This window comes from Mytilus californianus, unplaced genomic scaffold, assembly GCF_021869535.1.
Source record: "Mytilus californianus isolate M0D057914Y unplaced genomic scaffold, xbMytCali1.0.p SCAF_12, whole genome shotgun sequence".
Classification (NCBI taxonomy): domain Eukaryota; kingdom Metazoa; phylum Mollusca; class Bivalvia; order Mytilida; family Mytilidae; genus Mytilus; species Mytilus californianus.
In genome coordinates this window covers 13,945,797-13,960,008 of record NW_026262604.1, presented here as the reverse complement: position 1 = coordinate 13,960,008, position 14,212 = coordinate 13,945,797, and the positions used below count along the sequence as shown (strand labels likewise).

At 32.9% G+C, this 14,212-nt stretch overlaps 1 protein-coding gene across 2 annotated transcripts in view; it reads left to right on the top strand.

Moving 5' to 3' along the window:
* Positions 1–2,525: 2,525 nt before the first annotated feature.
* Positions 2,526–14,212, top strand: part of LOC127721415 (alpha-1,3-mannosyl-glycoprotein 2-beta-N-acetylglucosaminyltransferase-like) — a 61,513-nt gene continuing 49,826 nt past the window's right edge. Inside the window, exons 1-2 of one of the 2 annotated variants that reach the window (XM_052228136.1) lie at positions 2,526–2,667; positions 10,138–10,247. In XM_052228136.1, coding sequence (XP_052084096.1) covers positions 10,152–10,247 — 96 coding nt within the window. In that variant the 5' untranslated portion in view covers positions 2,526–2,667; positions 10,138–10,151. The remainder of the gene's footprint in view (positions 2,668–10,137; positions 10,248–14,212) is intronic. The other variant, XM_052228135.1, reaches the window with a different exon arrangement.

The window sequence follows — 14,212 nt, the reverse complement described above, 5'->3', positions numbered from 1 at the left end:
TTTGAAGACACTTTAACAAATTGTATGACAAAATGCATTCCCTTAGTCAAACCAAAGAAAAAAAACAATAATACAATACCCTCCATGGTGGAATGATGATATTAGAGAAATAAAAGGAAAACTAAACAAAGCCCAAAAGAAATTTAAATTAAAAAGTACACCAGAAAATTTTGAATATGTGGCAAAGTTAAAAAAAATGAATCAAACAAAAATATGGTGTTTTTAAAAAAAACAGCCATAAATATGATAAAATACATACTTTTCTATATTAACATGAGAAGTCTTACACATGAATTACATACTAGTAGTCTACTCTCAAAATTTGCCCATTTCATTAAAGATCTAGACCAATTGTCGTCTTCTACTTCAAAATCCAAGATGGAGGAAGACACCCGAGCCACCTTAAGGGAAAAATGGTCAAAATTTAAAAAAATAACTAAAAAGAAATCTGAAAATTTAGTACATCCATTGCAAGAAAACAATGGAAATATTCTTTTCACTGAATCAGAAAAATCAAACATCCATAAAAACACCTTCTTTGAGGGTTATCATTTAAAGGCAAATGAGTTTTATCAACAATTCTATGATGACATCACACAGCAATACATCAACATTAGTACTTCTAATCAAGAAGAAAATACAGATAACATCAAGTACAATGATTATATTACCATGGAAGAGTTGGAAGGATCCATCTTTAAATTAAAAAAAAAGAAACAGCTCCAGGTCCAGACTTCTCCTTTACTTTCATCAATGGTGGAAGCCAATTAAAATCCAAACTTTTAGAAATCATTAACCAGTCATGGGAAGAAGGAATTATTCCTTTAAATTGGAGAAGAGCAAATATCAAATTTATAAAAAAATTATATAAACCAAATTACAATTTACCGTCATCTTACAGACCTATCAGCTTAACTAGTGTAGTGGCAAAATTAATGGAAAGAATTATAACGTATAGATTAGATGGATTTGTAGAAATGAACAACATCATGGACCAAGAGAAAGAAGGTTTCCGACATTTTAGAGGTACAACAAATGCCTTATTATCTTTAACACAAGCTATTTTTGATGGATTTAACAAAGACAAAATCACTATTGTAATTTTTATCGATTTTGAAAAAGCTTATGTTAGCGTCAAAATCCAGAACAACAGCCCAAATAGAGGAAGGAAAACAAATTATCTCTGAACAACTCAAATCTCAAACTCCAAACACAGCAGTCGCATTTACAGATGGGTCATGTTTGGGAAATCCAGGCCCATGCGGTGCTGGAGCTATAATTTACATCAATGATCAAGAAGAAAAATTAAAAAGACCTGTCTCTAACAAAGGATCAATCTTGCTAACTGAACTAATAGCAATAAAAATTGTACTTGATTACAAAGAATCTTTTTCAAAAACACAAATTGAAACTTTAACTATATTTTCGGACAGTCAAACCGCATTAGGAATCTTAATTCTAAATTGGAAAAGTCAAACCATTAACGAAATAAAAGGAAAAATAAAAAATTTAAATGAACATGGAATTTTAATCAACTTAAACTGGACACCAGGCCATGCCAACATAAAAGGAAATGATGAGGCAGACACCTTGGCAAAAGAAGCTGCTAAAGAAGCTGAAACACTAGCAGTTGATGACATAGTATTTACAAAACAAGATGTAAAAAGGGCAGCTAGAAATTCCGTTACAAAAAAATGGCAACGCAGATGGGAAAACAGCAATGCTGGACGTCATTATTTCAGATTTCATCCTGAAGTTAAAAATACAGTAAAAAAAAAGTTCCCGTAAAAAAAAATGTACAACATAATCAACAGTTTACGAACAGGTTATTCCAAATTAAATGCATACCAATTTATAATAAACCAACACATTAACTCTGAAACCTGTGTTCAATGCAAACAAAAAGAAAATGTACAACACTACCTTTTTGAATGTGATCTGTATTCAGATGCTAGATACAAATTATTTCATCAAATCTACTTCATAACAGGACATATCCCAACAGATTTAGACAATTTATTAACAATCAATTTGCCAAATGCAGAAAATATCACTCAACTATTAGCGGAGTACATAGAGGAAACAAACCGTTTTAGTGGATACAATTTTTTTTATAATTTTTCAAGTCATTTCAATTATATTAACCAATTTTTAAAAATTTTTTTTAGTACATTTTTTCTTTAACATGTTTAATATTTTTTTAAAAAGCGCCACCTACAATATATAAGTACAAAATTTAAAGGAGAAACTACATTAGTGATTATAATTTTACAAGAGAGGATAATTTACAAGAGAGATTACCCTGTCATCACGACAAAGATTGAAGATTGAAAATCTCAGCATACGCAGCTTTTTCAATACAGTCTATGCAAACTGCCCGCGAGATTCCAATCCTTCTCACTATACAAATCCTTGCCCTAAACAATCAAGATAATAAAAATTATTTCCGGAATTTATGCACTGCCGTACCCGAAAATGATTTGCAATTAAATTTGTTACGTGCTGGTTTCCGGATTATTGAGAAACTACAGGTGCTTCAAATATTATATACTTAGCGACCAGTTGTCTCGCGAGATGCCACATAATCGTCAAATTCTAGTCGTGGTAGATTGCTGATAAGATATTTATATATGTACCAACTATAATGTTGACCAGGTTTTGTTACAGGTAATAAATTTATGAACAAATATTTCATATTTTCATATATGTAATATGAAGCTTCTAATATTAATAGACACCGTTCTATAGTCAAATTTGATAGTCAGAGTAGCATTTATCGAAAATGCTCATTGGACACACATGTTCATAGCTGCGGAACTGTACATAGCACTTGAGGTCCATATGATATTTTTGACATTTGTAGATGGTCCGCAAATTGTCAAGGTAGCACTCCACAGTTAAGTGTGTAGTTTCGCATTTTGGCCTCTGGATTTTTCAAATATGAAATGTAGTGTGCAATAAAATTCATTTTTGCCTTTGGATAGCTGAAGATTAAATATAACCTTTATAGTGGGTTCGTAGGAGCATCAAGACTGTGTAATGTATGTATTATGGGCTGTATGATAGTCATGATAGTCTATTTTCATAATCGTACCAGACATTAGTCCAGAAATAAATTTTTATTGTAATGGTTTTTTCCAACTTTTTGTCGCACAAACTTTGTGATTAAATTTTACTGAAAAATGAGGCGAAAGACACCCAATTTTCATTTGCTCATCTGGTAGATTAATGTCAAACATTGTCAAAAGTTTCAGAAAAAGTATTACTAAACATTGCTGAAAGGGATTGAAATTCTAGCTCGACCAAATTTTGGTGGAATATGTGACATTTTCATCCCCTTTTTGTAATATTTTATGGTAAGTAAATGCAGAATTTTGCCATGGATACACAAAAAATGAATTATATTTCACCATTTTAGCTTGAAAATCAAATCTATGGAAGATACTGATTACATACATATGCACATGTATTATAAAAAAATTGTTGGCTTAATGTACATAAAAATGTATTAGCAGGGGTTTATCTGGGTATTTTGGGCATGTTGGGAAAAAGGACCCTGGCCAGTTTTGGGAATTTTTTTACGTGATTTACAACATGTACAATGAAATTGGGAAAACTACAAATAAATGTATCATGAATATACCAGACGTGAGTTTAAGTGTGTTAAGTTCATTAAAAATTATCTTTTTTTGTGAAAATAAAGTGAGAAACTACATGATTGCTATTTATAATTTTATTTTCTGTTCTTTCTTTCTTTTTAAACTTAACAATAAGGCACTCAAGTTTAAAGTATCGTATTTTTTAAAGCACACATGTGATAAAAATTTACCACCTTGTTTATCTTTAAAGACAGTAACAGTTAATATGGTTAATATAATTTAAATAATTCAGGGATAGAAATAAGATGTATTTTAACTGGCCAAGCAGGCTAACACTTTTTTTAATTCACTTGGCTCTTCCAGCTTTGACTGGCCCTTCAAAATTGAGAAGAAAACATTCCCTTTTAGATCTATAGTTATTTGTTTACATTATAAAAACAACTTATATCAACATTTTTTACTGATAAAGAAAAGCATGAAAAGTAATGTCACATTTTATTGGAATTTGACATGAAAATTTGTGAAAAAAAAATAGTTTTGAGTTTCTGTATAAAACATTTCCTGTTTCTTCTTTCTTTTTCATATATCTATTGGTTTTCAATTCTAGTGTTAATATTTCATAGCCGTACTTTGTCATCTGCCTGGATTTTTAAAAATTTATTTATTGTATTTGATTGGCAAACCCGGAATTAGCCTATCCGCTCCCGGAATCTGATCCTATATTGTAATTGTCTACATTTCGGGTTAGCTGGTCCTGGACTGACTACTACACTTTGTTCATAGACAGCCGGTTCGGCCCAATGTGGGAGGCAGAATTTTGCCCTCAGGATTTTAACGAAATTTGACGTTTCGTTGTTACATGGCAACGTATCTGTGTAAATGGCGTCATTGACAATTCGGCTCTCATTGTGACATAATAACATAAGCATTTTGACATTTAAAAAATTCGGGAAATGCACGAATGTGAAAGTTATGTATTTCTCCATGTTAAGTACGCGTAATTTGATTGGACGAATATGTATCTGTATGTACATTCTTCACCTCTAATATAGGAGATTGAAAAGTCTCTTGACTAATCAGATTCTACAATAGATCAGCTCTGACCTGCTGTCTATGAACTAAGTGTAGTAGTCAGTCGAGGACCAGATTACATTTCCGGTTTATGGCAGCCATTATTTGTCGATGTTGTTTTTGTCAGTCAGATATGTTTTTACTCGGATCAACACATTTCTTGTTCATGTTGTTGGCCATTTCAAGCATTAAGCTAGCGGTTGAACAGAATGGACATCACTGTCATGAATAATAAAGATGAAAATAAATTTTGAGATAGTGTGGGAATTTTGCTCCTAAAATTGGGAAAAATGTAGAGTTTTTGCCATTGGGGATGGGTCCGATTCCGGACCCTGTGGAATGCTAGAAAAATCCATGATTAGAAAGCCAGGAATAGAAGGTGATTTAACATTTTGTGGTTCAATTTTAATTTTATTTTCTAACCATGCTAACTGTGGAGTGCTACCCAAACTATATCATACAATCATAACAGCTACGGTTCGGAGGCTAACATGACCAGAAATAGAATCTGACATGACATTCTTATGTTAGCTTATACATTTTGTACATGTAAGCCTCAAATCTATGCTTGGCATCAAGTTCATGTCCATTTTTATATTTGCTCATAGACATCCCAAATCGATTTCTGTTTTTTCCTCAAATCTCTGTCCATTTCAACTATAAAATAAAATTGAGAAAGGAAATGGGGAATATGTCAAAGAGACAACAACCCGACCAAAGAGCAGACAACAGCCGAAGGCCACCAATGGGTCTTCAATGCAGCGAGAAAATCCAGCACCAAGAGGTGGTCCTCAGCTGGCCCCTAAATAAAATTGTGTGCTAGTTCTGTTCAGGGAAAATGGACGTCATACTAAACTCCAAAACATATAAATGAACTAAAATTAAAAAACATACAAGACTAACAGAGGCCAGAGGCTCCTGACTTGGGACGGGCAAAATTGCGGCGGGGTTAAACATGTTAAACATGTTTTGTGAGATCTCAACCCTCCCCCTATACCTCTAGTCAATGTAGACGAAAGAAACACATAGCGATACAAAAAGTAAAACTCAGTTTAAAAGAAGTCCAAGTCCAATGTCAGAATAGGTAACAAAAGAAACTAAGCAAAATGACAATGATACATAAATGAACAAAGGACTACTAGCAGTTACTGACATGCCAGCTCCAAACCTAAATTTAACTGATTGAAAGATTATGTCTTCTTCATATGAAAATCATGTACAATCCCTCCTGTTAGGGGTTTAGTATCATACCATCATAAAAATATACGAGAAGAACATAACCCGTATCATGCCAACAACTGGTTTTAGAATAAATGTGTTTATTTCCGATGCAAAGACCCTATGAGTGAATCAATATTAATACCAAAATATGCAATCCTTAATGACTTGACAACAGTATCGTAACTATATCCTTTCTGAATAAGTCTGTTTAAAGGTTTGGTTAGCTTTTGAGGTGAATGCTGACATTTTTGTGCTCTGTAAAGAATATTACCATGAATCATGATTACCATAAAATATTGGATGTGAAATACCTGAACTTATAAGATGTCTGCATGTTGATTTATATTTACGAATGATGTCCTTGATAAAATTTAGAAAATGTTTTGACTTAAGTTTGTGATATCGAAAACCCTGGTGTAATAATTTTTCAGTAATACAGAGATTTCTTTTGTTGAAATCAAATACTTTGTTACATACACGAGGGAATGGAACAAGTTGAGATTTATAAACACCATAAGATGGCGACAAGGGAACGTCACCATCTAAAAATAAATAATTAACAATAGGAAATGAAAAATCATCTCTTTTATCATAAATTTTGGTATTAAGTTTCCCGTTAACATGGTTAAAGATAAAGATATCAAGATCCAGGAAAGGGCAGTGTTCATTGTAAGTATTAGCTTTATTTAAAGTCAGTATGGCAGGATAAATCTCTTTAGTGTACATACGTATACTGAAGTCATCATTATTGAGAGCCAATATATCATCTAAATATCTAAAAGTGTTGTTTCGATGGGTCTTTGCTGATTTTAGTCATTGTATTGTTGTAAGAATCAACAAGACGTAAAGTGTTTGAGGTCATTGCTGGTCAGGAATGAAACTGAGCAAAGGGATACATTTTATCAAACGCAGCAGTGATGCAGCTAATCGTCGGACCTATCGGACGTATGGGGCAGAATTTTAGAAGGTCTGGCAAATGAAGTCTTTGTGTCAGACCCAATGACCGGCAAATATTTTTACTGTTTGAAAATGTCAAAATTGAAATTTCTTTTGGTCCTGGTTACCTTGGCTTCCAAAGCAATAATGTAGTTGAAAAGCATTAAAAACCAAAAGTTCTAATGACACATTTATTGCCGATAATAAGTAAACGTGCTGATGTTAATGGATTTCGATCTTCTCTGTGTTTATCCAATTAGCTTAAGTCATGTGATCATAATTATTTTCGTACTTCTCAGGACTTATCTTAACACATAGCAATGAATGAAAACAAAGTAAATTTCCAGTAAAAATATTGAATAGAAGCATGTTTTCAGCTTCTTTTTGGTAGCTGAGGGATAAATCTGATGATTACAACACTCAGCAAGTGTTATCAGAACGTGTCCCTCGGACACACGGTTCATGCAATGGCGCATCCAGACAGAAAACCATGCGTCCAGGGCGCGAATAAGCGACCTTATATATGGAGAACATTGTTATTCATATGACAACTAATGACAAAACCTTGTCAAAACCAATTAAGTTCTTGCAATCTAATTAAGATATAGTTCTCTGATTTTGTTATACTCATACGAGCAGGCGAGTTAATATGGATCAGAAGTTTAATCAGATTGAAGTTCTTGGCTCAATAATTTTATTTTTTAAAGAGACGCCTCTTCTCTGTTGGTCCACTTCCGACCAATGACCTACATGTAATTAAACTCTGATGCTTATCCAACTCGATCTGCCATTTAATTTTCATTTGTGAGAAATCAGAGCTCGAAATTAAATATGACTATGATGATGCATGGTGTATCGTTGCTATTCACCTGATCGACGATCCAAGATCAATGGGGAAAAAAAATCGCAGAATATTAATGAAACCAGGTTCGCATACTTATTTTTTGTTGTTTGAAAATCGATCTATTTCTTTAAATCATTGATGTTGTTTTTCTTAAACATTTTGCTTTTTTCTTGTCATTTGATGTTTTTTCTTCTTTGGTCCATAAATTTTGAGGACTTTTCTATATGATTATATAAATTAACATTGTCAAGCAACATCTTTTTTACTTGTCCACGGGCAACAAAGACACAAAAAATTGCTTGTCTGGTCGGTCAAATGTAGGAGTCGGGTGAGTCGGGCATAGCATTTCCACACCTCTGAAACAAGAGGAAAAATGTCCTGGCAGTCTTTGCTAATAGGTATCTGACAATGGAAGATACTCATTAATAAACCTTGTAGCATTAGGATTGGTGATTTAATTGAATTGTGGGTAATTGACTTATTAGAGTACATAGATATGAGGCCAAACTTTTTATTCTTCAACTGTTTCGGTACTTATACATCCCTCGGATTTCAAATGTTTGGCTTTGAGCATTCCTGATGAAGGTAAATCCAGAAAAGCGCTTCGCACGTATGAAATTATTAAAACGTTTTCAATTTTTTAACATGGACATAAATTTGTGGATGATGTACAGACTTATGACTAAGATTTGAGTCCATACTTTTTAAACAGACATAGATTTGTAAATGACATAATGATTGGACATAGATTTAAGGCTTACATGTCTACATGAATAGACTAGGTAAATCAATTCAAAGTTTTATCATAAGCAATGATAAGCATGATAAGTAGATGTCCGAATTCACAAATATCATGAATATTTTTGAACAATATTTTTTATCCATAAAAGACATTGATAGATGACAATCCTATCTGGCTTCTGTCATGTCTGTTGCTGTGCTGTTTCTTTATTTTTTGCACATGTGTACAGTCATGTCCAGTACTTTTGTTCATCTAGCCCAAATATCAAAGGAACAGACTTGTAATGACGACTTCAGTATGTACACAGTCACTAAAGAGATTTATCCTGCAGAACTGACCTTAAATAATACTAATAATACTAACAATAAACACTGCCCTTTCCTGGATCTTGATATCTATGTAACAACATATTTGATTTTAACGAAAGAAATCTCTGTATTACTGAAAAATTATTACACCAGGGTTTTCGATATCACAAACTAGTCAAAACATTTACTAAATTTTATCATCGGTACAAGGACATCATTCGTAAATATAAACATGATAAATTAACATGCAGACATCTTATACGTTCAGGTATTTCACATCCAAACAAAAATGTCAGCATTCACCTCAAAAGCTAACCAAACCTTTAAACAGACTTATTCGGAAGGGATATAGTTACGATACTGTTGGCAAGTCATTAAGGATTGCAAATTTTGGTATTGATATTTATTCACTCATACATGTAGGGTCTTTGCATCAGAAATAAACACATTTATTCTAAAACCAGTTGTTGGCATGATGTTCTTCTCATATATTTTATGATGGTATGATACTAAACCCCTAATCATGCTAATGGGAGGGATTGTACTTGATATTCATATGATGAAGACATAATCTTTCAATCAGTTTAATTGAGGTCTGGAGCTGGCATGTCAGTAACTGCTAGTAGTCCTTTGTTAATTTATGTATCATTGTCATTTTGCTTAGTTTCTTTTGTTACCTATTCTGACATCGGACTTGGACTTCTTTAAACTGAGTTTTACTTTTCGTATGATCCGTATCGCTGTGTGTTTCTTTATTCTACATTGGCTAAAGGTATAGGGGGAGGGTTGAGATCTCACAAAACATGTTTAACCCTGCCATGTTTTTGCCTCTGGCCTCTTAGTTCATTTATATGTTTTTGAGTTTAGTATGATGTCCATTTTCACTGAACTAGTACACATTTTTATTTAGGGGCCATCTGAGGACCACCTCCAGGTGCGGGATTTTCTCGCTGCGTTGAAGACCCATTGGTGGCCTTCAGCTGTTACCTGCTCTTTTGCCCGGTTGTTGTCTCTTTGACATATTCCCCATTTCCATTCTCAATTTTATTGTAGAATGTACATTCTAATATGCAGTTCTTCAAAGGCTTTGAGTAATCATGGTAATTACCCATATGTATTTTAATTTTCAATTACAAGGTGGCCTTCAGCTGTTACCTGCTCTTTTGCCCGGTTGTTGTCTCTTTGACATATTCCCCATTTCCATTCTCAATTTTATTGTAGAATGTACATTCTAATATGCAGTTCTTCAAAGGCTTTGAGTAATCATGGTAATTACCCATATGTATTTTAATTTTCAATTACAATTTCATATGTTACTTAAAACATTTTATGACAACTTTTTCCAAGACTTCTTTAACGTTGAGCTGTAGTCTACATGTGCTTCTTAAACAGTTAAAAGCTATTATTCATTTATAGGTTACCATGACAACATGAGGAGAAAACATTTAGTGTCCCTGGTAGTCCTGATCTTCCTCACATGGAATATTCTGATGTATTACTTCCTGGTTTCAAAGAATCCAACTAAGGTAATGCTATTTTTAGTTTGTAGTTTGCAGTCAGTACACTTATCTTGAAATTGAAAGTTCATTGTAGACATTTTTTTTTAAATGTTTTTAACTTGAACAAAACAGTCAAGGGAATAACTTAAACAAGTAATTGAAGAAAATAATAGGCATACTGTTATTGTGGGAATTCTGACAGAGTTATCTCCTCCTGTCATGAATTGTGTTGAAATACCACACGTTATTGTCAGGGGTTCAAATTAACATTTGGTACTGGAAGGTCCAGGACCTTTGACACTCCAAACTGAAAGGTCCACAACATAAATCCCAAGTCCTACTTTATTTGAAATATTTCATAACTCAGTAAGATTAATGTGTATTTGGTCTTAGGTTACCTTGTTTAATTATATTTGAACTGCATGCAATATGTTGTTAAGTTTACAAATATATTGCCAGGCAACCATATAAATGTAGCACTAAACTGTCAGTGCCACTGTGGTATAACATGTATAATAATAAATGATGTAATTGTCTTACAAGTATATCATGTATATTATGAATTCAAATAATCTTTTTTTCTTTAGTATTTGGGAGGGTGTCACTGTGGGTGGGTGTGTCTCAATTATTGGTAATTATACCATTATCTCAGGGCTTAGACTACTTCAGAACCACAGGGGGAAGTGACTTCTCTTTTTTAAACTGATAGGGAGAAGTGGTGAGATTTGAAAGAGAAGTGCTCACTCAAGGCGCTACAATGTTTGATTTTTACTATAATATATAAAGGGCTATATGTATCTTTTTGTATATTGTTCAATTCATAACCGAGTATTCAATTAAAGTAACAGTTCAAATTCATAGCTGTTTAAGCTCATCATATGTTGCACAATTATATTAGTTCCTCTCTTGTTAGAAACTACCAACTAAATATCTAGCACTAATAAAGAAAGAACTTTTTTTACATCAAAAAAGAAAAGAAAGTGTGGAATGCTTAATTTTTCCCTTTGGGATCAATATTCTGCTGTCAGATGTGCCATTCATTGGTCCGTAGTCATTATCCTTAGAATCCGGATTTCATTCATAGCTGGTCCGTTTCCCGACTCCAATCAGTAGTTTGTACAAATATTTCAATGGCTGACGAAAAAATTTACAAAAATAAACGATGTTTGAAACGCTATTTGGAAGGGAATATGACGTTTTTAATGCAACGAATGGATTACAAATTTACTTAAGGCAACTTTCATCACTTCTAATGGGTTAACAAACTTATTTTGCCGACAGTTAAAATGGGTTTAAAGTACGCTCTCAAGGGGTATACCATGTCAATAGTAATATGGCTTTGAAATGACGATACTAATGTTTCAAAAGGTTGGCAAAGTTAATTTTTATTTTCTTTCAAATCGAAGGTCAGTCGGGCGTAGCAAGTAACCAAAATGAAAGTCCGATTGCAATAGTGGAAGGTCACGGACCTCGGACCACCGCTAATTTGAACCCCTGATTGTACAAAGAAACAATGTCTGTAATAATGCCTTTCACAGACATTTTCATCGGGAGAAACACAAATTAGGTCAGATATCAAACTCTTATTGGCTAATATTTTCAATATGTCTAGATTGAGGAAAGTAAATTACTAAAACAAAAATTATTCGATATTGTCAGGGCTGTTTGAATTAATGATCTATTGATCACTTGCCGTGATTTAGCTTTTTAGTGCTGATGTGGTGTAAAGCAATCACCAATCAATCTATTCATGCTATTGGTCAAAAGAGAAACAATAAAGACTAGATTTGGTATTTTCAGTTTTTAATAAATTATTATTTTTACTGACCAATCAGACAAGGTCACTGGAGCTTTTACTTGCCCAATGATGACTTTCACTTGTCCCTTGCAATCAGACAGCCATTAATATTGAACTCTGGCAAGACAAGATTTACTAAGAAGTCTAATGGCCAAAATCAACAGTTCACTCCTTATTAGAGTTATACCCCTACAATGTATAGTGAAGATTTTTACTCTTTTTAAGTTAGTTTGGCTATTATCTGGAAATCTATAAATAAGATTTCATGGCCCAAATCTTTGGTCAACTCCTTATTGGAGTGCTTGCTCTATAATAACAATTTTTTTACCAATTTTTTGCATTTTTGTCTATTATCTGGAAAACTATAAGGATAGATAAACACTTTAAATAGCAAAATTATCAGCAAGACAAGATCTACAAATAAAAATTTAATTTTGCAGAATCGTTAGTCATGTTAGTAGAGTCTTGATAGGATTTATTGCTGTTAAATGACAATTTTTTACCCTTTTTTATGTTTTGGGCAAAAACTAAAAATGATAGTCATGATAGTGAGAAATTGTAAACAGAAAAAAATATCATCTATACACGATCAACAAAGAGATAGTCTACAATGTATAGTGCTGAAAGTGGCATTAAATACCAATTGAGCAATCAATCAGTCCACAATCACCAGCATTTATTGTGAAGAATCAGCACCAAGAGCAGTTTTACTGCAATTATATATAACAGCTTTTTACATTGATTACAGTCATGACAGATGAACAACAAACCAGCTTACTGTAAACCAAATTATTTTGGCATATACTCAATTTTTAGTTTAGCCCTCTCTGGCCAACTTGGATGCTCTTGCACACCATTGAAATCTATATTTTTACAATCACACATCTTTGGATCAAATACAGATAGTTTGAGAGCCAGTCTTTTGAAATACAGTCTGATGTGGGGTCAACAAAAGAAGTTATAGAAAACAAGCATTTCAGTAACTGACATGATCAAAGGAAAAAAAATATGTGTTATAACCTTTTTATTATGCCCCGCCGTAGCAGAGGGGGCATTAAGTTTTACCCTTTTCCGTCTGTACGTACGTACGTCCCAAAATTGGTTTTCTGTTCTCTAACTTTAGTTTGCCTCAACCAAATGTTATGAAACTTATACACAATGCTTATTACCACAAAACACAGATCAAGTTTGAATTTTGGTAGCATCACTTTTACTGTTCTAGAGTTATGTCCCTTTACAAATGGAAAATTGCTGAATTTATCGTTTCCATTCTCTAACTTTAGTTTGCCTCAACCAAATGTTATGAAACTTATACACAATGCTTATTATCACAAAACACAGATCATGTTTGAATTTTGGTGGCGTCACTTTTACCGTTCTAGAGTTATGCCCCTTTACAAATGGAAAAATTGCCGAATTTTTCGTTTCCGTTCTCTAATTTTAGTTTGCCTCAACCAAATGTTATGAAACTTATCATGCTTATACACAATGCTTATTACCACAAAACACAGATCAAGTTGAATTTTGGTGGCGTCACTTTAACTGTTCTAGAGTTATGCCTCTTTATAAATGGAAAAATTGCAAAATTTTTTTTTCTTCTAAATATCAAGTAATTTTTATTAAAATTGGAGTTATCTTCCTTTGTCCATGATTATAATTGAATCAACTACATTCAATGCTTTATACAATGCAATGTTTAATTTTGACTTCCACTGATAAAACACAGATCAAGTTGAATTTGGGTAGTGTCACTTTAACCATTATTGAGTTATGCGCCTTTATAACTCGAAAGATTGCAAAATTTTTAGTTTCCATTCTGTAACTTAAGTTTGTCCCAACCAAACATTATGAAACCTATACACAATATTCATTACCACAAAACTAAGATAAAGTACAAATTTTTTGTTTCCGTTTTCTAAATTTAGTGCCTCAACCAAATGATATGAAACTTATACACAATGCTTATTACTACATAATACAGATTAAGTATGAAATTTGGTGGCAACACTTTTACCATTCTTGAGTTGTGTCCCTTTATAAACATAAAAATTGCTGAATTTTTCATTTCCGTTCTCTAACTTTAGTTTGTCTAAACCAAATGTTATAAAACTTATACTCAACCGTTCTAGAGTTATGCGTGTTTACAAATAGAAAAATTGCTGAATTTTAAGTTTCTGTTCTCTACTTAAGTTAG